Genomic DNA, 23,307 nt, shown 5'->3' on the forward strand with positions numbered 1-23,307 from the left:
CATCAGTTACAAAAATCAGAACCACCAGTTTCATCAACATTTTGCTTATATTTTTGTAAAATGGTCTGCTGCTACTATATTGTTGTTATAATTACAAACAATGACACCCATGATAGATCTTTAGAGCGGTTTCGTACCTGTCTGTCTCCAAGAGATATTCCAACAGTGTTAAAAAAGTCCTCTATATAGGAAAGCATGCTTCCATATACAACAGGGCTTCTAGGAGATCCACCTTCCTGTTACAAATCACAAAAACAAAGCTGGCTTACCCATATGGTTTATTGCAGGCCTCAAGCTGCCAATATATGGTTTGAAGTCTATGACCTTGACTACATGGGAAAATTTTACCAGTTATGCTAGTATAATCCACCTATATGGAAAATTATTCTGGTAGAAGAGTGGAATTTTTTTCCGTTTCACTTGTGTCATTTGGGAAGGCTTTTAAGTTAAATCATAGACACTCCTATATGGGAATAAGAGTGTCCACGCCAGGGACTCATAACTATTGCATTTTAAATTCCCGCTCTAGGTTATTTAAAAAAAACCACACACCCTTTCCCATGTAGACAAGGCCTATGAGCATGAAGAAAAATGAAAACCAAATTAACAGCTGAAGGTTTTTCAGGTTAATTAATTACATCAACTGCTTCAAACGTCACCTTTTGTCATGCTGACTTAGGCACTGTGAAAGCCATTTTCAGACACCCTGACAGTATTTGTCTGCAAGACAGTGCTGGTCGCCCGAGGAGCAGCATTTGTAAACACAGATGCAGGCACACTTTCTCCTTTTCTATTTATCCAACATGAGCTCAACATTCAAAATTAACATGGCAAGAACAGGAGAAAAGATTTATGGGGACTAAGGCTGGCTAGCAAAGGGCAACGGCAAAATATTAAGTTGTAGGGTGTAGTGAGGTGCATCAAAATGAGGTATTTGGTGAGGTTTTATTTAACATCTTCATTAATGACTGGGATAAGCAATAAATAGCTTGAAATTTGCAAAGGACACTAAACTGGAAGAAGCTAGAACCAGCAGTCAGGAAAAAAAAAAGATACAAATGGATCAAGAGCGATTAGGAACATGGGAAAAAAGCAAACAATGAAATGAGTTCCGTTTAGGGAAATGCAAGCCCATATAAGTTGGCTGTGTGTGTAGAGTACAGGGACTAGAGATTACATGTGTAGCTAGACACTGCAGTGAAAGGCAGGTGGTGTCCACACTTGCCATTGCGGTGTGCAGACAGCGGGGAAAGACTCCAGCTGCTAAAAGTAGCAGCGTTGACGTCGGAGGCACTGCTTGGGCATCCAGGGAGCCGTGGAGGGTACATCTCCTAAGGTTCTGGCACGTAAGGGCACTCTACTTGCCTAACCCTCTGCCTCACCATCCATGCTGCTGTTTAGATCCGGGCTAGGAGGACGTGCAGGGTATGTACTGCTCTGCACACTGCGGTAACAACCGTCCACGTACCTTTAGAGAAAAAATCCCAACACACAGATACTCCGTGGGAAACAAAACATGGAAAATAGTAATGTTCAAAGAGATGCACAGAGCAGTCGCGTGCAACTGCCCCTGGAATAGTGCATCCAATTCTGGGCACGACCTTACCAGAAAGGTTGATAATTAAAGGAAATTCAGAAACAATCAAAATGATCCAAAGGACGAGGGGGGCTTGTTTTGTTGGAATTCAAACAGCTGGGTTATCCGGGACTTAAACTACCAACTGGACTGACTCAGTGGCTCGGAGAAGAGCTCTCTAAAGAAAGGGTAAGACGGCGACTAAGTCCAGATCTCCGGGACTGGTGCTGCTACAGGACTCAAAGGAGACGGGGTTTTTAAAAAAAAAATCTGAAAATGAGTTATTACTACGTTCATCCTCACCCCTCTGAGCCCCAATAAAAACAAACCGTGAACACCATGAGACTGGTAATTAAGCAGTCAGGGACAATGAAGCAGAGAGGTTAAGTATTTGACCCAAGACCAAAGATGACATCATTGCCAAAATTAGGATCAGAACCCAGGAGTCCCTAGGGCTGTGCTTTTGCTTTATTTCCTTTTATCCAATCATAGAATATCAGAGTTGGAAGGGACCTCAGGAGATCATCTAGTCCAACCCCCTGCTCAAAGCAGGACCAATCTCCAATTTTTTTTTGCTCCAAATCCCTAAATGGCCCCCTCCATCCTTGAACTCTTGTAATCAGCCACCCAAAGCCTCCTCTGCTTCAGCATCAGGTTTTAAATGGGGCCTCAAATTGCCGGTGTATGATCTGAAGGGTAGCTGGAGCCTTAGAGGGGCCGTTTGAGACAGCATTTATGATTTGCAAGTAGCAGAGGCAACTGGTGAAGGCTGAATAAAACAGGTGCTGTGTTAACTGCCATTGCCACCCCATGCACTTGGAAGTCCTGGTCATAACAATGACTTCTTTACAAAATCAATCAATCCCCAGTCCACTCTTTATCGGTATTATGGGGCTAGAAAGCAGGTATGTGCAACAAGCATTAAAGCCTCTGGCACATAACAACACCCTCAGGTGTCTTTCAGAAGTCTTCCCTATGAATACGAGGCAGCAGGAGAGAAACATGCTTTGGACACAGTGAAACATAAAACAATAGTACAGAATTCTAGAGATGCAGTCTCGATAAATGTGTGTCTTTAAGGTCAACAATTTGTAGAGCTTTGTTTCTGCCGGTCTGTTGTGTGAACAATAAACTAATCTGTCTGAATTAAACAGTAGGACTGTAGACAGCTGTCATTTTCTGATCTCTGTATCCTAATGGGTTACCTTAGTGACAGCCTTAAGCTGTCTGTTGCCATGGTGAATGAGGTCCATAATTGCAGCAACAGCCCTGGAGGTGTCAAAGTCATCTGCAAATGCAGCCTTTACGTTTGCTTTTGTGTTGGCTAGCCTGAAAAAAGAGAAGGTAACGTGTAAGTTAAGATGGACAAGTTGCTAGCAGAGTACTGAATTCGTCTATCAGCCAGAGGGAGTCATCTAAATGACACTGTCATTTTCTTCCTAGCTGAACCATAATGGGCAATGCTACAGCACTCAGAAGAGCAGAAATTTTTCAGTGTAAAAGGGGAAAGCTGTGTCTATCCAAAACTGAACCGTTACATCCACTCGGGAAAGAGGACATCACAATTCACAGTTGTCAATGGCTACATGAACAATGTTTGGCTATTCAGCAGTTATCATTTGGGAAACTCATTTATAATTTAAAACTAGCAAGTTTGCTTGCTTGCTTGGTTTTTTTAGCAGTCCATCTTTCACGCTAACTGTGGGTCTGTCTGCAGGAGCCAAGTCACATGTGGTGTCCCAAAGCGTTGCAAAAGAGCAGACTTGGCGTCAGCGAGGAGCTTTGGTGCCGCATCAGAGGACACAGGTTCAAGAGCAAGCTCTCTTTTCTCGGCACCAGTGGGACTCAAACACTGCGTCTGTGCGATACCTGGCTCAGAGGGAAAGGCCCTTTGTGACAGAGAAGCTTCGGGGTGTCAATTTGGGAGGTGCTCTTGCCCTCTCTTCTCCAGTGGAAGAATCAATGCTACCAGTGCATCTCTTAGTAAAAGGGGATAAATGGCAACTTGTAAACAGTGTGTGGCTGTCAATGGCCCCCTCTCCTACACTGCTAATCAACCCTCTGTTTATTCCCACTGACCTCAGTACGTCATTTGACATGAATGATTGCACCACAGCCTTCTTGAGAGCCTCAAACATTATGCTGGCATCTCTGGCTCCCTACTAACTGTTTTGCTCCTCCCTTTGTAGCCATTCTGTGTCTGGTGGCAATTGCTCATGAGATGTTAGACTGTTGCTCTTGAGGTCCCCCTAGGGACCCTTCTCCCTTGTGTATCTACCACTGCCCGTCATTAACATCATCACTCACCTATTTAATCTCAGCCACTTTTACATTGCTGGCACTCAAATTTATTTATCCTATGAATCCTTCACTGACATCCCCTTTCAGCTTCCTTTCCTCCTGTCTCAAACGCTGCAATACCTGACTGCCTTAACTTTTCTCAACTGACTGTCACCAGCTGCTGACATCCTCCTGTTTGGCCAGAGACGCTCCCTCAGCAGCACACTGAGCTCATTCTCCTTCTGTCAACTATGACCTGTCCACTTGCCCTTCAGGACCACAATCTTGCTAGCCTCAGCCACCAACTCCTCTTTGCAAATGACTGTTACATACAAGCAAATGCTGACTAAAACTTCTACAGAACAGCCCACTTCCACTACTTGAATGCGCAGTTCAGTCACACTGTAATGTGTTTGTTACTTCAAATTATTACTGCACCTCCTACCTATGGCCTCCCAAAATTGCTCCAGTCTATTCAGAAGGGTGCAGCCCACCATCTCACATGTGCATGGAAACAAAACAACATCATCACATCACTGTGTTCTGTTCATTGGTTCCCTATCACCTTCTGTCTCATTCACAACAAAATCACTCTGTGTCTTCAGGGTCATGCCCCATACAGCTGTGATCTCATTCTTCCCTATACCACCTTTTTTCTGGCCCTCTCCATGTCCCACTCTCTCCTCTCGTCCATGTCAGAATTCAATTGAGAGGTTATGTCACTCAAGAGGAGCAAAGCAACCTAGGTAAGGCTACACTACATACACACCATGCATCAGAGCACAGTAGACTATGCACAAGTGTATCAGCTAAAGGAAGAAACGGGAAAAAAGCAATCGGAAAGCGAAAAGGAAGAGGATATTGCTTCTCACTCTCCCCCTTTATCTTGACCGGGTGGATTTTTGTTCAGCTTTTTAATGACATGCAGTGTGGCACAGAGTTTAACCCCTCATAATCAATCAGGAGTTCACATATTACCACTCTTGTAATCAGAATCTTCAAGTGATCAAATATATATATTTGCACTCACATCTCCCACAGTACATCTTCCCTAATGGGATCACACACCAGCTGTCCTTTCATATAAGCATTTGCATCACTAATAAAAGAAGAGATGGCCTGAAGGAGGTTCTTTGCGTCATTCATGCTGTCATCACCAAATTCTATTGCTAAGAAAATAAAAAATTCATTTAGATGTTATGATACAGAAAATACTGTGCAACATATAGAGGAAACAGAGCCATGAGAAAATATTACAAGAAATACGAGTTCTTTACTATTTATCTGTCACAGCAAAAGTTTTGTTAAATTACCTACAAACTTAACTAAAAACATTAATCTTTAGGCATATTAGATTTAATGGTTCTAAAACAATCCAGTAATTAAAAATGGCACAGCACATATTTATAGAAAGCAAATACAATGGCCCAAAGACTGAGAAAAACTATCTGAAGCAGAATCTGATATTTTACAATAGTCTTTCACATACTGAATTTTTCCATCTAGTAGGCACCCAAAAATAGTTAAATCAGCCATATTTGTAATTACCACCAAAAAAATTAAGTATACAACTCACTCATAAAAATCAAAAACAAATCATCACATCTCCTGATGTGTAATGCAAAATACTTACCTGTTTTTAAAGAGGCATACATGTTTAATTAACCATAACATCGTCTTCAGTCCATCAATGTGGGATACCATCATACCACTAAGAGGGATTCTAGTTTTAGCCCATGTGAAAGCTCTACAATTAAAGTCAGGGCTTACTAATAAATATTTGCTTCAGATAGAAAAAAAAAAATCTGCTCAGGTTTGAACCATAGTTTCTGAAATAGTGCTGAGAACACTCCGTCTTTGGCTACACCAGCAGGTAAACCATGGACAGCAACAGTCTACCTGCACCCATCACTGACATCAGCTGTCAGCTGTGGATCATCTTCCTAAATTATACAAAGTTATACATGTTTTAACTTACACTGCAATATTGGAGCCAAATTCAGCTCTCATGTAAGTGGGCGCTACTCCCATTGAGTTATGGCCACTGGAAGTTGGCCACCAACATCAGGGCTGAATTTAAACTTAATCCTCTAGAGAATCAAGTCAGAGTAAGGTACAGAGCCTTGACATACCCACTGAACATAAGTAGGGCCCTACCAATTTCACAGCTGTGAAAAACACATCACGGACTGTGAAATAAGCCCTTCCCTGTGAAATCCGATGTCCCCTTGTTCCTAGGAGTGCCCCAGCAAAGGGGGCTCCTAGCTCCAGTTGGGCTGGGGAGGGACAGGACTTGTCCATCTCCTGCACAGCTGCTCTGGGGGAGATCAGACCCACCTCAACCTCTGGGAGCCTCCCGCGGCCCTAAACATAAGGAACACTGCTTTGCCACATATACCTGTTTTCTGACTAACTTACACCCAAAGTATAGTTTATTATAGTGTACTGCTCCTTATATCAGTGCTTAGTGTGCCCTACAGTTTCCATGGCACCCTCCCTCTGGCCCCACAAGCACACGTGTTACAAGGGTCTGCTTTGTATGACTACACAACACTGAGCAAACGCACACACCATTAAGACAGATAAACAGTAGGTGCAAGAAAAACCTGTGGTGGAAGCCATAGGCCAGACCTGATTTCACTGACACCAATATAAATCCAAAAACAAGTCTAACAGTTTAAACAGAATCTCTCTGGATTTACCCCCAATATAATAGAGGTCAAAATCTGGCTCTATATTTGAGAGATTCTCAACTTGTGGGCGATTAAAATCTGTCTTAACGTCGCATTAAGATTGGTTTCAAAAATAAAACTTTACTGTGTTTTTCAAATCAGACATTTACTTTTTTTTTTTTTTTGGTAAAAAAGTTACAGAAATTGGATATCAGTTTTTATCCAATAAGATTACTCAATGAATTTCTCTGGTCACAGGAACTGTAAGATAAGCACACATGATAAATGTTTAATACAGTGAAGTCCACTTTGAATAAAGCAGTTCTTTTTCACTGATTTATGCCTATCTCCTATACTACAATTACGGTCCAGTGCAGATGCACAGTCCAGTTCAAATGTGTTTAGTTCTAGAGTGGAAGAAGAGGTGTACATCACTCCAAAATTACACTGTTCTGTACACTATCCCTGAAGCTCTGGTATTGGCCACTGTTGGGAGACAAGATTCTGGGCTAGATGGACCATTGGTCTGATCCAGTATGGCAGCTCTTGTTTTCTTATGTTCACTCATTCATGTCTATAATCACCTTGGATGAAGTCCCTGAGAAAGTTCTGTCTCCTGAACAAACAAGCTTTATCATCCTGGTGGACAGCTCCACTGTGCCAGAGAAGCAGAGTTGTTAACCACTGTCCATACCTCAGCGTTTCAGGAGCTCATTAATGGGCCTAGACCATTAGACTCCTGTGATAAAGGGGACCGGGGGGTGGGAGGTAACTCCCTTTTGTGGACACCCAGCCAGCCTGTTAGCTATAGAATTCCTCTTAGTAGCTGTTTTCTACTTGCTTTACCTGTAAAGGGTTAACAAGCCCACAGGTAAAAGGAAAGGAGGGGCATCTGACCAAAAGAGCCAATGGGAGGGCTAGAATTTTTTAAAATTGGGAAAAAAAACTTCCCTTTGTCTGTGTGTTATGGTGCTCCGGGAAAGAGGGGAACAGGGAGCAGTTATGCTGTGAGAAGCTGAAAGCCAGGTATGAAAAACCATCAGATCATACCTAGAGACTGCTTATCTGAAACCCCAGATATGTAAGTAAATTAGGGAATGTCAAGGAAGACATGATTAGGTTTCTTTCTGTTTATTTCTTATTGGCTTGTGGACTCTTCTGTGCTAACCCCAAATGCTTTTGTTTTGCTTGTAACCTTTAAACTGGACCTCAGGAAGGTTATTCTTGATGTTTCATTTTTGTAAGTGGGTTTTTTAAATCTAGCAAAAGCCTAAGTTCCAGATGTATTTTCTTTTTGTTTTTAATAAAATTTACCTTTTTTAAAAACAGGATTGGGTTTTTTGTGTCCTAAGAGGTTTGTGCACATGTTGTTTAATTAGCTGGTGGCAACAGCTGATTTCCTTTGTTTTTCTTTCTCAGCTCTTCTCCGTGGGGCGGGGGGGGCTTGAGGGTACCCCACAGGAAGGAATTCCCCAGTGCGCCTTTCTGGTTTCAAAAGGGTTTTTTTGCACTTGGGTGGTGGCAGCATCTACCCATCCAAGGTCAGAGAGAAGCTTGTAACCTTGGGAGTTTAATACAAGCCTGGAGTGGCCAGTATTAATTTTTAAAATCCTTGCGGGCCCCACCTTCTGCACTCGATGTGCCAGAGTGGGGAATCAGCCCTGACAACTCCTGACTCCCAAGTCTGTATTCTAACTTCTAGAATATGCCTCCTCTTAAAGACAGCTATCGTTGGGTCAAATGTAGGCCAACAGAGCTTTCTGAGGAACAAACAAAGGAGAGCAAGGAGGTACAAACAAAGAACTCAGGCAGAATTTCTCTGCACTAAGCAATTTATATAGGAAGCAGTTGCAAAAGGCAGCATACAGAAACAAGTAGTAAAAGAAGCTTTAAAAATGAATTAAACAGTGGGGACAGATGGATGGACAGACACACACAAAGCTAACTCAGGAGAGGGGGACAGACTCTGGCTTTTTATCTTGGGCCTTGTCTGCACTACACGGTTTTGTTGATACAAGTCAGCTTTTGTCGACAAAACAGTGGAGGTGTACACACTGAAAATGCTCCTCCCGCCGCTATAACTCCCCTGCCATGCCGACATAATAAAAGCATCTCGACGAGCATCGCAGAGCTTTTTGCTACATAGTTAGAGCGACGCAGTGTAGACGCTTCACTAGGTTATGTCACTCTAACTGGCCTCCAGGAGGTGTCCCACAATGCCCATCATGACCTCTCTGGCCAGCAGTTTGAACTCTCCTGCCCTGGAGGTACACAGGTACGTGCCCCTCCCCCATTTAAAGGCCGACCCCATCTTCCCAGCCGACCGTGATGGCTTTACCCAGCAGGCACGCTCCCACGTGGAGCACACCGGAGCTGCTGGATCTGCTGAGTACATGGGGAGAAGAGGCTCTGCAGCTGCAGCTTTGCACCAGCCGTAAGAATTCTGATACCGATGGGCTGACTGCTAGCGCCATGCAGGAGAAGGGGCACGAAAAAGACATGCAGTAGGCAGGCGTATCAGAAGGCAAGTGAGTCAAGCTGTCGCTCTGGTGCGGTGCCGAAGACCTGCTGCTTCTAGAAGGAGCTGAATGCCATCCTCGGCGACGATCCCACCTCCGCTGCCAAGAGCCCTGTGGATACTTCAGCGGGACTGGAGGCAGCTAGGCCAGTGGACTTAACCCCAGTGAGGAAGTGGTGGACGAGAAGGTGGAACCGGAGGACAAAGTGGAGCAGGCGGCAGGGTCATCCGGTGGCGCAGTGAGTCAGGAACTCTTCTCCACTCTGGAGGGGTCTAGCCAGTCCCAGCACTCCGAGCATGGCGTGCAGCATGCAGGAGAGGGGAGCTCCAGGAAGTGCTCATTTTACTTTGATAGCACATGGTGAGACGAGACTGAGCTCTCATGTACTTAGTTATACGGTAGAGGAGGGATTCGGGACAGAAATTAAAAACAGAGCCAGTGCATTGACACAGTGGGGCCAAGGCAGAAAAGTTTGTTAATGTACACGGGGATGCCTCTGGAATCCTCCGGAGTGAGCTCTAGGAAAAACTTTCCTGTAGGTATTCTGCAATCTTCTGCCAAAGGTTCCTTGGGAGAGCTGCCTCGTTTCTCCTCTCGCTCTAGGAAACTTTGATGCATCACCTGGCAATTACTGCTGCAGGGACCAGAGCAGCACACAGGCGAGGGGCATACAGAGCCAGTCTGCAGTCACACGCATGCAGGAGATGCTCCCTTGCATCCTGGGTTACCCTTAAGCATGAGATATCGGGTTCGATTACTGTAGCCTGGGGAAAAGGGTTCCAATATTCAGAATAGGCTCCCAACTGCTTATAATAACCCCCCTTCACAAACCACCCTTTGTCCCTTCTTGCCCTTTCTCCCTTGCCCACCCTCCTCCCCGCAAACTCACGGCAACCTGTGTGCTAGCCAAGGGACAGTGAGAAAGAGGTGTATGTGTACCTTTTGTGATTCACGGCTGTGAGCGCACTCACAATACTGTCTCTGTTCATTATTTCTTTGCGTTCTGCAGATGTGCCCTTGAGAACACACTCCTCCACACCAGCGGAGCACCTCCATCAGGTAAGGCAGCAACCCAGGAGGAGTAAGGAGGATATGTTTCATGAAGTGCTGCAGTCAACAGATGCGAAATGAGCGTGGAGGGGGACAATTAATGAAAGACTGAGGGTGGACAGCCAGTAAAGTTCACAGGGGCAGGAGCGGATGATAAAGCTCCTGGAGGACCAGACGGAGATGTTGAAGTCCCTCATTAGCCTGCAATCAGAGCAAATCCGTGCCCAACTCCCCCTCTGGCCACTACAGAACTCCGGTCCATGCCCTTCCCAAACCCCCCAACCGCATTCATTGCGTATTCCCGGTCCCTCACGGTACCCCATGCATGCCACACCTGGAATTACACCCAGCTGTAAGAGCCCTAACTGCAAGACTGTTCCTCATTTTCATGTCCCGTTTGTCTGAAAATTTGTGTTTTAGCCCATTATTAAACTTGAGTCTTCGAAATAAACTGAGTCTTTATTTGTGACATACATACATCGCTCAGTGTGAACACTGAAACACAGTGGCTGTAGGTAGGAATATTTGCTCCTTGCAATAAAGCTCAAGAAGTGAGCACTACGGAGGTAATTCATGGCAGCCTAGCCAAATCCATCACATACAGACACGCTACTGGGAATCACTGTCAAAATACTCCTTCAAAGCCTCCCTGATTCAAACAGGCTCCCGCTGTGCCCCTCTAATTACCCTGGCATCTGGCTGCTCAAAATTAGCAGCCAGCCAGCCAGCCTCAGCAGCCTTCCCCTGGAGAAATCCACTTCGATTAGCAAATATTATGTAGAGTACAGCAGGTCGCAATGATCACTGGATTATTTTCCTCATTGAGATCTAACCGGCCAAAAAAACCAGCACCAGCAACCTTTTAAATCAGCCAAAGGCACATTCAACGGTCATTCTGCACCTGCTGAGCCTGTTGTTGAAGTGTTCCTTGCTGCTGTCTAGGTTTCCCGTGTAAGGCTCCATGAGCCATGGGATTGTCTCCAAGGATCACTATGGGCATTTGCACATTCCCCCACTGGAAAATTCTGGTCTGGAAAGAAAGTCGCAGTGTGCAGCTTTTTATGCAGTCAAGTGTTCCTAAAGATGCCTGCATCATGCACCTTCCCTGACCAACCGGCACTTACGTCAGCAAAACGGTCCCAGTAATCCAGCACCCACAAGACCATGGAGAAGTAGCCCTTTTGGTTGATGTACTCCATTGCAAGATGGTCGGAGGCCAAAATTGGGATATCTGTGCCATCTATCAACCCGCCACAGTTAGGGAATCCCATTGCCTCAAAGCCATCAATTATTTCCTGCACACTACCCACAGTCACAGTTCTTCGGAGCAGGAGGCAATTAATGGTCCTATATATTTGCATTCCCGTAGCCCCCACTGTGGACTTTCCAACTGCAAACTGATTCGCAACTGACTGGTAAGCAGTCTGAAGTTGCCAGCTTCGACATACCGATTGCCACTTGCTTTTCCACAGTGAGGGCAGGTCTCAGTCTGGTATCCTTGCGCCGCAGGGCAGGGGCGAGCTCTGCACACAGCAAGGTGGCTTTGTGCACCCAAAAGTTCTGCAGCCACCGCGCATCATCCCAGACCTGCACCACGATGCGATCCCGACAGGCCACCGTAGCAAGCTGGTCCGTGAATGCCAGCAGCAATCCTGAATTATTTGTTTCCATGGAAGACAGCAGGGCAGGCATTACCGATGAACTCTGTTTCGCAGCCCATGAAATACTGCAGGACCATCTGTGTTGTGTTCATAACGCTCATCACCTGATGGTCAGCAGCTCAGGATCCAGGCTGTCAGGCAGAGATGAAGGGTGCACAGTTTACAAGAGCTGTTGAAAAACAGCATGAAATGAAGCCCATGGAATGATGGCACGGAAAGAACTGCATCGTGGGACAGTGAGCATGTCCCCATGATGCACCGCGATCCATTCCCAGAGCTCCCAGTGGCAGAGGGTGGTGAGATGCACTGTGGGATAGCCACCCATAATGCAGTGCTCTGTTGATGCAAGAGCAACAACTGTGGACATGCTCAGCTGAAAAAGGAGCGTTGCGTGGATGCGCTCCACTGATATTATTAAAGCAACTTAAGTCTACTTAAATTTTGTCAATGATCATAACTCTGTATTGTAGACGTGGCCTTAGAACAGTCCCATGTCCCACAGCACGTCCTGCCTTATTAACCTTTTGTGCCCACTTTGTGTAGACGGCAGCAGTCATTCACGTATCCGTTTGCTTCTGTAGGTTACGTCAGCAGATTCTCATTTTTCCCACTGGACTCCAACCAGCGCGTGGTTTCTTATGTCCTTATCCTTTATCAGATGAGACGTGCACAAGAGCCCAGACTCACTGCAGTGAGTCTTCACATCCTGTAAATGAATTAATGAGGCTGTAGCAAATGATGGGTAACCATTCATCAGCTGCAGGGCTGTCGGCACTTCTCCTCGCCCCAGGGTCAGCCTTAGAAGGTTTGGCTGAGCTATTGAGCCATAGTATTACGTCGTACATACGTAGTATGTAGTTTGGGTTTCCATTTCTTTATAAAAAACAAACGAACAGGTTTGTTCAGGGCTCCAAATGCCTTGAGGTGCATGTCAAGAACCCATTCATGTGCTCAAAACTCATTTTGTCTTGTGACGGGTGCAGAGACCCTTAGGTGAGGAGCATGCCATCCATTTTCTGCCGCAGAAAACCTCGCACACATCCACACTTAGGGCTTGCTCAGCATCCAGATTCATCTAGAATTTGCTCTTTATTTTCCCTAGTAATGGAGGTCTGTTGCTGAGAGTCAGGCTAAGTCTACAGTGGCACAACAGCTGTGCTGCGGTAGCACAGTAGTTACTTCCTACATCAACAGAAGGGGGTTTTCCATTCAAGCAGCTACTCCACCTCTCCAAGAGGCAGTAGGTTAGAAGAATGCTTCCATCAACCTAGTCGCATCTACTCTGGGGGTTAAGCCAACCTAACTATGGTGCTCATGGCACAAAATTTTTCACAGCCCTGAGCAGCCAACTAGGTCGATCTAATTCTTAAGTGTAAACCAGGCTTCAGGCAACTCTCTCTTCATCCCTTTCTGTGAAATATTTTAGGAATAAACAGCACTCCTAGAGCCTTCGGCTACCAAGGCACTGGTCAACGCTGAAAAAACAGATCAACCTAGCAACATCCCTCAGGGGCTGTAAAAAGTGTTGCACCCTGAGCACTGGAGTAAGGTTGACCTAACCCCCAGGGAAGATGCAGAAGAATTCTTCCATTGAGCTCGCTACCGCCTCTTGGAGAGTGGATTAACTATATCGACAGGAAAAACTCCTTCCGTCAACGAGGTGAGCATCTACCCTAGGGTGCCACAGCAGCACAACTGCAGCGCCTTAGCTGTGCCGCTGTAGTGTAGACATACCCCTAATGTGAGCAAGGATCCGCTGAGGAAGCGGAAAAGTGTAGCTCCTACAAATAGCTGAAATTATTTAAGCAGCAAAAAGCTCTCTCTGTCAGGGAACGGTTTGCGCATGAAAATTCCCAGCATGTTAGAGATCAGCACACATTACCAAGGTGCTGAGCAGTCTTCTACGCGTGGGAATTAACGTAGTTAGACTCCACATGAAGATAACCCAACACATTGAAGCACTGACCCTTTCAGTATTTTGGAGGATTGCGTGAAAAAACAAACTAATCAGCCCCCTTTTTTTCTTACCTGATCTGTACTTGCTGCGCAAACAAAACATTCTGAATTCATCCGCTGAATTCTTTGTCAAAAAATCCTAATCAACAAACAAACAATCAATCAGTATTACACTAGACATAGTCTAAACAGATCTTCATTGTGTAATTTTACACTTTGTATTTGATGGGATTTGTATTTCTGTATTTTGTGTTCATTTCTTAGCCTTTTGGGAACGATTAATAAATACATTTTTGATTATCCAGTTTTGCCATTATAATGTTTTAATGTATGAAAACGATTATTATTTTAATTGTTCAACTTTAAACTAAAGTTTATTTGTGGCAGAATTAAACATGACAATGTCAGATATATGCCAGCTGTCGATATAAAGTATTGAAAGATGCATTCAAAATTAAATTTTCATCGTTATGATCATCTCACGCAAGCACACAGTGTGAAGGACAAAGAGAAAAGTAAACCTGAAATGCTGTGCTGAGATTCAGATACAACAGAAGGGGGAAGGTACCCTGAAGTCTTGCTAGCTTCACAAACAGAACGCTGGATTTGTTGAACTAGATTAGAGTTTAATTTATATGTTATAATTAGATTAGAATATGTAGGAATAGAAGGAAAATCAGGACTGTGTGAAAGTTAACTTCTCCTGTACTACCTTGATTTATCCATACAGACCTGTCAAAAACCTACTCATCCAGAGGGTAACTCCCTCATTTTGGATTAATGTTAAGGTTGCTTTAAAACTTCATTCTTGTGATAACGAAATTTACTGTGTCTTCCAAAGAACCATTTCAAATTGTGATGGTTTATTTAAAAGTGGTCAACCACGTGACAACCCCGTCTACTTCTCAGCACGAAGAGTGGCAGGTAACAGTGAATGCTACATTCATGATCTTTTAAATTAGCAGATGAGAGGTAGTAAATTGGTAGCCCCTCTAAGTACTGCTGAACCATAGCATTGCAATGAGAAGTTAGTACAAGTCTGAAAAGATGGGAAAACAAAGAAATCCATATAGAAATGTAGCGTCTGTTTCAATATTACAGAGCAAGCGGCACAGTGAAGGTAGCAAAATGTCAAGCACGTACAGTGTCTAAAATAAAAATAGAAATAATTGGAGCAATCAAGGCTAAGCTAAATCAAGAATCAGACTGCGATACTAAATTATCTTTCTATACACTTTATATAGCTTAGTAAACTCAAAGTGCCTGAAGACACTGTGGTAGTGTATGGTAGGAGAGTATTATGCCTAAGGAAGGAAATAAATTGTATGAATCAAAACTCTGAGCTGGAGCAAGGCCCATCTGGATTATCTGAATTGGAAGATCTCGATAGATGGATATGTGTATGTATGTATATATGGTTTTGGTTTTTTTTTTCAAATCTATGTTTTGGGGGAAAACATGTTACTCTTCAAAACTGGGTGTGTGGGAAAACTGAAAATATTCACACAAAACTGATTTTGGGGGAGAATATGAATAGCTATTTTAACAGACCAGAAGCTGTGTGCATGTGGAATACTGCAGAAAAGCACAGCTTGATCAAGGGCCTCAAACATGGCTGCAGGAAAGGAAAGCCATGCCTCACTGACTATTTGCAATGTGTTCAGTGTATTACTGGCAGGGGAGACAAAGCAATGGCAGTAGGCATCTAGCCTTGAATTTTTTCAGAACTCTCATGAAAAGTCCCACATAGGGTTTAGCTTTCACGATGCAGAATGACTAAATGCGAGGAAATTTGGTTCACTGGTCTGAAAATTACCTACAGGACAAGATTATCTTCATTAATCACGGCTAATCTATATATATTTAGACTAAGGAAAAAGTACACCTGGGGAACTGCAGGGAGGGGTGCTGAGTCAGTAGTTATTTATTGTTGAATGTATCTTACTTGCCCTGGATGTAAAAGCTATTTGCTATGACAAAGTTCTCTTCACCTTCCCAGGAACATTCTCTCTCAGCTCATAACATTCCATTAGAAATGCAGCTGCCGACTATTTCTATTTTTTGAAGTTGTGCTTTTTGCGTTAACCCTCATTCCTCCAACTCCTCTCCAGCACCTGTCTATACTAGGAAAATTACTGTCAACACTGTCAGCAATGGATAATTTTCCTAGGGCACACGAGGCTTAGCTGTACACAGACAGCATCAGGAGAATTAAGAATAAAGCAGCTCACATTCCACTCTGATTTTCAAAGGATTATAATTAGTCTTCCAGGAGGGCAGAGAGAGAGGAATGTATGTGCTGAGACAGCCTTTTAATCCTTGTCTACATGAGGAAAATTACCCATTGCTGACAACGGATGTCAGCAATGAGTGCAGCTGAACTGGTGCTAAACACAGCTTAATTGTACATGTAATCAAGGACAAACTGTGTTCCGCACCACTTCAAAACCTGTGGTTAAACCCACTAATAAACATATAGACAGGAGCCACCAGAAGTGACTGCTTCAGTGGAGTTAGCTAAGAAAGCTGCTTTTGGCAAGAGCCTATGCCTCTCTAATACGGTAATCATCTAACAGGATTGCATAGGCTGAAACAGACCCACTGCAAGCGCTTGATAGTAGCTACGAGGTAAAGGTCTATTTGAGTTAAGAAGAGTGACAGTAAAATAAATAAAATAAATAAAATTAAATTAAAACAAAAATGCCAGCTACCACAGCCGTCTACACTGGCGATGGAAAATACATCAGTTCCATATAAAAGGGTTTACATTATCAAATCCTGCTTCATGTTAAATGAGATAAGGAATGAAGTCTCAAAAAAGTAGTGTCCCCAGACTGAAAGAGAGTATGAATAGCCTATGTTAATGAATTCATATCTGCTGTCTGCTGACCAGTTTAATAGATGGTATGAATGTTGTGTTCCAGAATATGTATCTTTGTTCACGTATGTTAAGACAGGAGTATCAAATTCACTATGTGAAGAGAACTGAACTATATCTTTTGATTATGGCTCATTGCCTTGGCCTTAGGACGCCAAACAACCCTTGAGTAAGAGCAGGTTTCCTACTGATAACTAAAGGTTAATATGCTCGAATAAGACATAATGGGCACAAAGGCGCCAATTTGAGGAAGAGAGACAACTGCTGTTGGTGAGAGAGACATGCTTTCAAGCCTACACAGAGTTCTTCTTCAGGTCTGGAAATTTGGGGAAAGCGTTCCTCTACAGGACAGGATTTAAACACATGATTTAAATGTGTCCATATTTTTTTCCTGAATCAGGGCCATAATGAATGATGGCATATTAAACACACACACACGCACGCACCAGAACTTCTCTAGTTCATAACAATATTTTACCTTAATTGTAATGTAGTTTTTTAATGATTTTGACATTTTTTCTTTATTTCCTTTAATAAGCAAATGCCCTGGAAGAAAAAATATGGTTAAATTAGTCTGCTTCTGAATCAGTGGTAAATGAAAAAGCAAACTCTGCTTTGAGGAACTGGAGGTAGAATATACTTAGATGGATTTGTCATAACCATTTCAGTGCAGTGCTTTGTATTTTTAACCACAGCTTTACGCCAAATCCTACACCATTAGGCACCCAGAGGTTTGGATGGGGACATTTTAAACCAATCTAAAGAAATAAAACTAACATAATGGAAGAAAATAAATAGCTTGCTTTCACCAGAAATGCCAACACACACACACACACACACACTTCTAAATAATAACAGAAAAAAGTCTTACCTCTTGACATCCTTCTGCAATATTTGGAGGCCTGTAAAGCCTCCTCACACATATAATATCCTCATGCAAAGCAAGGCATTTTCCAGCCAAATCCAAAAATGGAATAAAAGTGTAACACAGACAGATAACTAATTCAGAAGCTTTGCCTTACAACAGTGCCCACACAAAATGGGCAAGTTTCAAAGTAGGGAAGAGACATACAAACCTCCACCAAATTTAGGATTTAATAGGAGCAGGTGATACTAAGTGTTCTTACATCTTGCCAGCATTGTTTCATCTATTACAGAAAGATCACATATACACAATGAAGTTCCACCTTAAAAGGACTTGAAAGCGAGCCAAGGATTTTGAAAAGCAATCAACAGTTTTTACCAGCAGCTTCCCAAAGTAAGGCTAACTGGAGACTGTTTTCCTTGTGAAGATCTGGGCTTAGAAATGCTTCAGGAGCTAAAAGTGATGAAAAAGTTAGTGGGAAGACCAGAGAAGAATGAACTAAAGGGGCAGTCTTTGTCTGTATCTGGGACTGCATCCTTTTCACACAAGGCAGATATTTCCCTGGCTGCCCCTCCAGCAAAACAGGCCAGCCGCAATTAACAGAAGGCAAGCCCCTTAAAACACACCCACTTTGGAAACCCTGATCATGTGAACAGTATGGTCCTGGCTGCATCATGTTTAGACCTATGAATTGCGATGCTCTAAATCTGACATCTCTGCAAGTAGTTGTGGATAAACTGCTCCCTTCCATCTCCAACACACATTGAGCAGCACAGACTACCAAATTCTGTTCGTGGGGACCAAGGGAGTTTTATTTATTGCTGTCATACTGTTTAAAGAGAAGGTTGGCAACAGGACTTACAAAGAAGGGGCTTCTGTTCTGAAACCTACTGCCCACTTTGGTCCACTACAACCTGAAAGTGCCAGCCTACAGAGGTCAAGATATTTTATCAGGTTCGGCGGATGGGTTAAGACGGTAGAAGTGAACTGGTAGTGGGGACTTACATTTTGGTGTATTCGGATGATGCATTTGAATGTGGGCGAGCGGTTTGCTTGTTGTTTTAAATTAAACTCCACATGCCCCTAGACTCTTTAATAGCTGCATTTTATAGACTGAAATAAGCTCTGGGTTTGCAGGACCCAGAGCAGAGGAGGGGCAGCAGCCATCAGTATTTACTCCTGGAGAAATTCTGCACCACTGCGCATGTGCAGAATTCATGTCTTCCAGAGACTTTTTATCTCCGCAGAATAATAATACATTCTGCTGGAGAGGTGCTGCAATTGCACCTTTCGCCCACCAGAGACTGCCGTGGCACCAGAGGAGAGGGCAGCTGGCTCATGAGCCAAAGCAGCCAGCCACAGCAAGGGAGACAGCAGGGGCTGTTTTACTCACAGCAGCATACCTGAGGGGCCAGGTGAGGTGGGGACGGACAGAGTGGGGCACCCAGGGGCTGCTGCGGGGGGTGTCTCACACTGGAATTCAGAAGAGTTAGTTGCGGGGACAGGGACAGAGACAGAGACGAGGCAGATGTGCCTGAATGAATGGGAGAGACTAGGGGTCAGACAGGGTCTTCATGGGGGAGGCTCCCCAACTCCCTACCCCCCCATCAAAAAAACCTGTTCCATACGTCTCTCCCGTACACTTCTCCAGATTCACCCCCAGAAATTACTTCCTTCTCCCTAACCTCCTCCGTTACCTCTGACTCCCCCCGAGCCTTTGCACTTCTGAGGGATGTGGGACACACATTTCTATATTGTAGTTTAAATGAACTACTCAAAGTTCTGTATTAATATGCCTACTAAGGAATCTATTTGTCAAAAAACATTTCCTGGATGTTTTTTGTTTTCTGTATTGTTACAGACATACTTGCTGACAGGTATTTTGAAATAAATGACCAAAATGATTGAAACCGGCATGCTTATTTTGTGTTATTTTGACAAATAAAATATGCAGGATTTTAAAATGATGTGTGCAGAATTTTTAGGTGCAGAATTCCCCCAGGAGTATGTATTGCACCTGGGATAGCATGTAGCTCAGCTCAAACATTGCTACACAATGTCATTGACATTTGATAAGAGTTCCCTTCAGACATATCGGTACTCTTGGGTCTTGTTTACATTAGCAAAACCATCCATTGCTGATAATGAGCACAAGGAATTTGTGCAGCTGAATTGGTGCTGAGTACGGTTTAGCTATAAGTGTAGCCAAGAACAAAGCACTCAGCACCACTTCAAAAACTGTGGTTAAAAACCTTAAGCCAGCTGTTCACATTAAGGGACTAATCCTGAAAGATACTGAGCAACTGCACCTCCCATTCAACTCAGAGGTGATCAGCTCCTCTCAGGATCCAGCACTAAGTGCGGCTGTAAGAACTATACTGGACTGTGGATATGAATAATTGAACTTTCCTGGCTATTCAATTACAATAATTCTGCTTTGAACTCCATCCAATTATTACTGCTCCCCACTCAAATCAACACTCTTCAGTGTTCATCTTATACCCCAGTCAGAATGCTCTTTAAAGGATATTATGTGATTATGTTTTGTTTCTCTTAGACAGCAGTAGAAGTTCTGCTCCTTGTACTGTTCAACAGTCTAATTGGCTGTACGAATTTTACATTATTCAGTGCATAATACTGATTTGCAGGTTTGTTTGAGTGTGTGCGCGTGCGTGTACACACAAAAACAAAATCAGGGCCTATTACAGAGGCCGTGTGTTCAGCCCTGGGTGTGTGGGATGTGGAGAGAAGGGCCCAGTATGGTAGCACTTTGTAGTAACTCCTGTGGCTGATTAAGGATCAGTGGTGATGGTCTCCAGGGAGAATGCGTCGAACCCCTTCCTCCTCAACTGGAAACAGAATCTGTACAATGCACAGTGTTAAGGGTGGGAGAGGAGTCAGGGATCCACAGGTGTAAGACTGGTTTAAAAAGGGATCTGCCATCAAAACAAGATCCTATTTTCAGGCATTTGTCCTTCACCCTATTGCATGCGGTAAGAAATAATGCTGGTCTACTGTGCAAAGGCCATCATTTTCACTTCCCCGCTCGGTGCCTCAGTTTCCCCATCTGTAAAATGGGGATAATGATACTGAGCTCTTTGTAAAGTGCTTTGAGATCTGCTACTGAAAAGCATTATACAGGAGCTAGGTATTATTACTAAAGTTAGGCACCTAAATAAAAGTGTCCAGATTTTCAGAGTGATTGAGCACCTGCCGCTCTGACCGACTTCAGTGGAAACTCATGTTGCGCTGCACCTGGAAAAAATCAGGCCATTTTTGTGTGTGTGTCTAAGTATGGATTTAAGTGCTTAATTTTAGGCAGGCAGGTTTTAAATGTTTGACCAGAGTATCTCTATCACATGGTTTCATAAGAAGGCATCAGCAACATCTGAATTATTTCAAATCCCACTCCTCTATATGAGAGAATCCCATCACTGGGAGAGGATGGTTCCATTAAAGAATCTAAAATGTCAGGATTTTCACAACTTTGGCTTGGTGTTCTTCCCAGAGGCTGAGCAGTCTAAAAATAAAATCTCTAGAAGATGATTTATCCTCAGTGCAGGGATTTTCTTCTAATGAGGACTGCTCTTATGATTCTGAGCCTGTCAGTATTCCAGAGTGTTAGCAGAATTATTTTTGAAGCTGAATCATTTGTCCTAAATAATTCACAATATCCTCCTCCAGCAGCATTTCTTAACTGAAAGAATATAATTTATTGGCTTCTAGAGAATCGTCATCTGAATTCTCACTGGAATCCAGGTTTTTTTCCCTTTCTTTTTTCTTTCCTTCTTTCTGGGAGAACTCAGAATCCTTCATTCTTTCCTAGACAAGAATGTTTCTACAGTTTGATTTGCAACATTTAAGACTAAAACTGAAAGGGTACCACCAGCTAGAATCCTTCACTGAAAAGTAGTGAACATCCTTCACCAAAGAAGCCACTAAACTCGCCTGGATTTAGGGAATAAAGTGCACCTCTTGTGGATAACAGACTGCCACTGGACAATCTCCATTTGTTGATTTACAACATACTCTACACTGGGAGTTGAAACCAGCGTTCAATTTAACCAGTGCAGGTGGTAATACATGAAACAAGTCTGAGCCATTCCCAGTATATTATATATATTATCATCATGACCCCACTGTGCTAGGCACTGTACAAACCCAAACAAAGAGACAGTCCCTGCCCCAAAGAGCTTGCTAGTAAGTTTTAAAATTTCAGTTGGTCCCACAAAAGGCATATTTGCCTATTAACAGACAAAACAAAAATGGACATCTTTATATTGACTTGAAAACTAATACTTTGTGATTACAGGTCAGGAATTTTTGAACTGACATACTGCTTAGCATTAGAGCTGCAGCAGGAAGACTCCAGGGGTGAGTACTGTCTATACTTGTAATCTCAGAAAGTTAAACTCAAACATATTGGGTCACAGACTGGGTTTAAACCAATAGTAGTAGCATTTGGATATTTGATCAACTATGGCTCCAACATTACAAATATACCCAACTGCAACAAGAGTTTCCTCCAAGCAGAATTGTACTATGGGCATTTCAGTTCTAGGGTTCTTTCTTCTCATTCTGATCACTTTGCAAATCCCCATGAATTTAAATCTACTGCTCAGCAAGTTGTGCTAGGCCTATGTTTATATACCACATACTATGGGTCTTATTCTGCAGTCCTTACTCACATGAGTAGTTCAACTAACACAATGGGACTTCTTGCATGAAGAAGCAGTACTCTACATGTGCAGGGGTTGGGGATGCAGAATCAGGCTTTATCATCACCAATTTTGGAGAAAGTCAGAATAATCACTGTGGGAAAGAGGACCATAATATACAGGGTAGATATCCCTGGTACCATTATCAGTACCAATATAAGATGATGCCGTGGCAAAGCCTAATGCAGAGCAAAATTATCTGGAGTGCTGTACACAGATGTGTCAGGGGCATTCCTATTCAGAGCAGCAAAGCATGGAGCTATACAATCCTGAGCAATGCCACAAACAGGAGACTCTGTCAGACAAGGGTTTGGCCCCTTCACAGAGTCTATTTAGATAAAACCAATGAGGTAGCTGTCTGGAAAACGTCTTTTGTCTTAACAGGTTACAAAGTCACCTAATTCTCAATCTTTCTCTTTTTTTAAGGTCTGTAAGAGTGTGGAAATAAGAGGTTGAGGCTGTCTACACTATGGGTCCATCCACACTAGACCTCTGAACAATTCCATTCTGAATTTCCCCACTCACCAAGCTGCAGGGGACATTCAGAAGTATGCCTTAGCTAACCTCGTCCTTTATTATTTTTCCCCCCTCTGACCAATGCTGACGGTGCCAAATTGTGATTAAAATCAGTTAAGGTTGCATAGGCTAGATATGGTTTCTATACTTGATTTAAATAAAGTTCACATTGATAAGAGTGTTTAAAAATCAATATGGCCGAGCTAATTTTAAACCATGTTTGAAAACAGTTAGCTATAAAATAGAATGGTATATCATAGTTGATATGGCAATTTAACGGTCTCTGGTGCTCACCTGTGCTAAGGGGGTACGGGAATCTCCTCAAGATATGAAGTGATTAGTCTGTCAACCCTGCCATCAAAGACAATGTAAATTGTTTGGATCACAAAGAGGAAGTTAAAGAAAGCTAGAAAGGAAGACTTCAATGGAGTTATGACAGTTTAGACCAGCTGATGAACTGCTCCCACGGCTTTAGGGGGAAATTTAAAGATAAAGTGCCCGGTGAGTGAGTTCCAAATAGACTGGGCAATACAACAATTGTGGTGAGTTGTGGAGAAACAAGACTGAAAAAAAGAGTAGGAGGCAGAGGGAAGAAATCTTTGTTTGAAGTTGTTTC

At 43.2% G+C, this 23,307-nt stretch overlaps 1 protein-coding gene across 4 annotated transcripts in view; it reads right to left on the reverse strand.

Moving 5' to 3' along the window:
- Positions 1 to 23,307, reverse strand: part of CARS2 (cysteinyl-tRNA synthetase 2, mitochondrial) — a 43,578-nt gene that overhangs the window by 3,334 nt on the left and 16,937 nt on the right. For all 4 annotated transcript variants that reach the window (XM_074963675.1, XM_074963686.1, XM_074963694.1 and 1 more), the window contains 5 exons: positions 17,071 to 17,138; positions 13,787 to 13,853; positions 4,887 to 5,025; positions 2,782 to 2,905; positions 138 to 236 (listed from right to left, as the gene is read on the reverse strand). In XM_074963675.1, the coding sequence (XP_074819776.1) occupies positions 138 to 236; positions 2,782 to 2,905; positions 4,887 to 5,025; positions 13,787 to 13,853; positions 17,071 to 17,138 (497 nt within the window). The remainder of the gene's footprint in view (positions 1 to 137; positions 237 to 2,781; positions 2,906 to 4,886; positions 5,026 to 13,786; positions 13,854 to 17,070; positions 17,139 to 23,307) is intronic.

Source organism: Natator depressus, chromosome 1, assembly GCF_965152275.1.
Source record: "Natator depressus isolate rNatDep1 chromosome 1, rNatDep2.hap1, whole genome shotgun sequence".
In the NCBI taxonomy this organism is placed as follows: Eukaryota; Metazoa; Chordata; order Testudines; family Cheloniidae; genus Natator; species Natator depressus.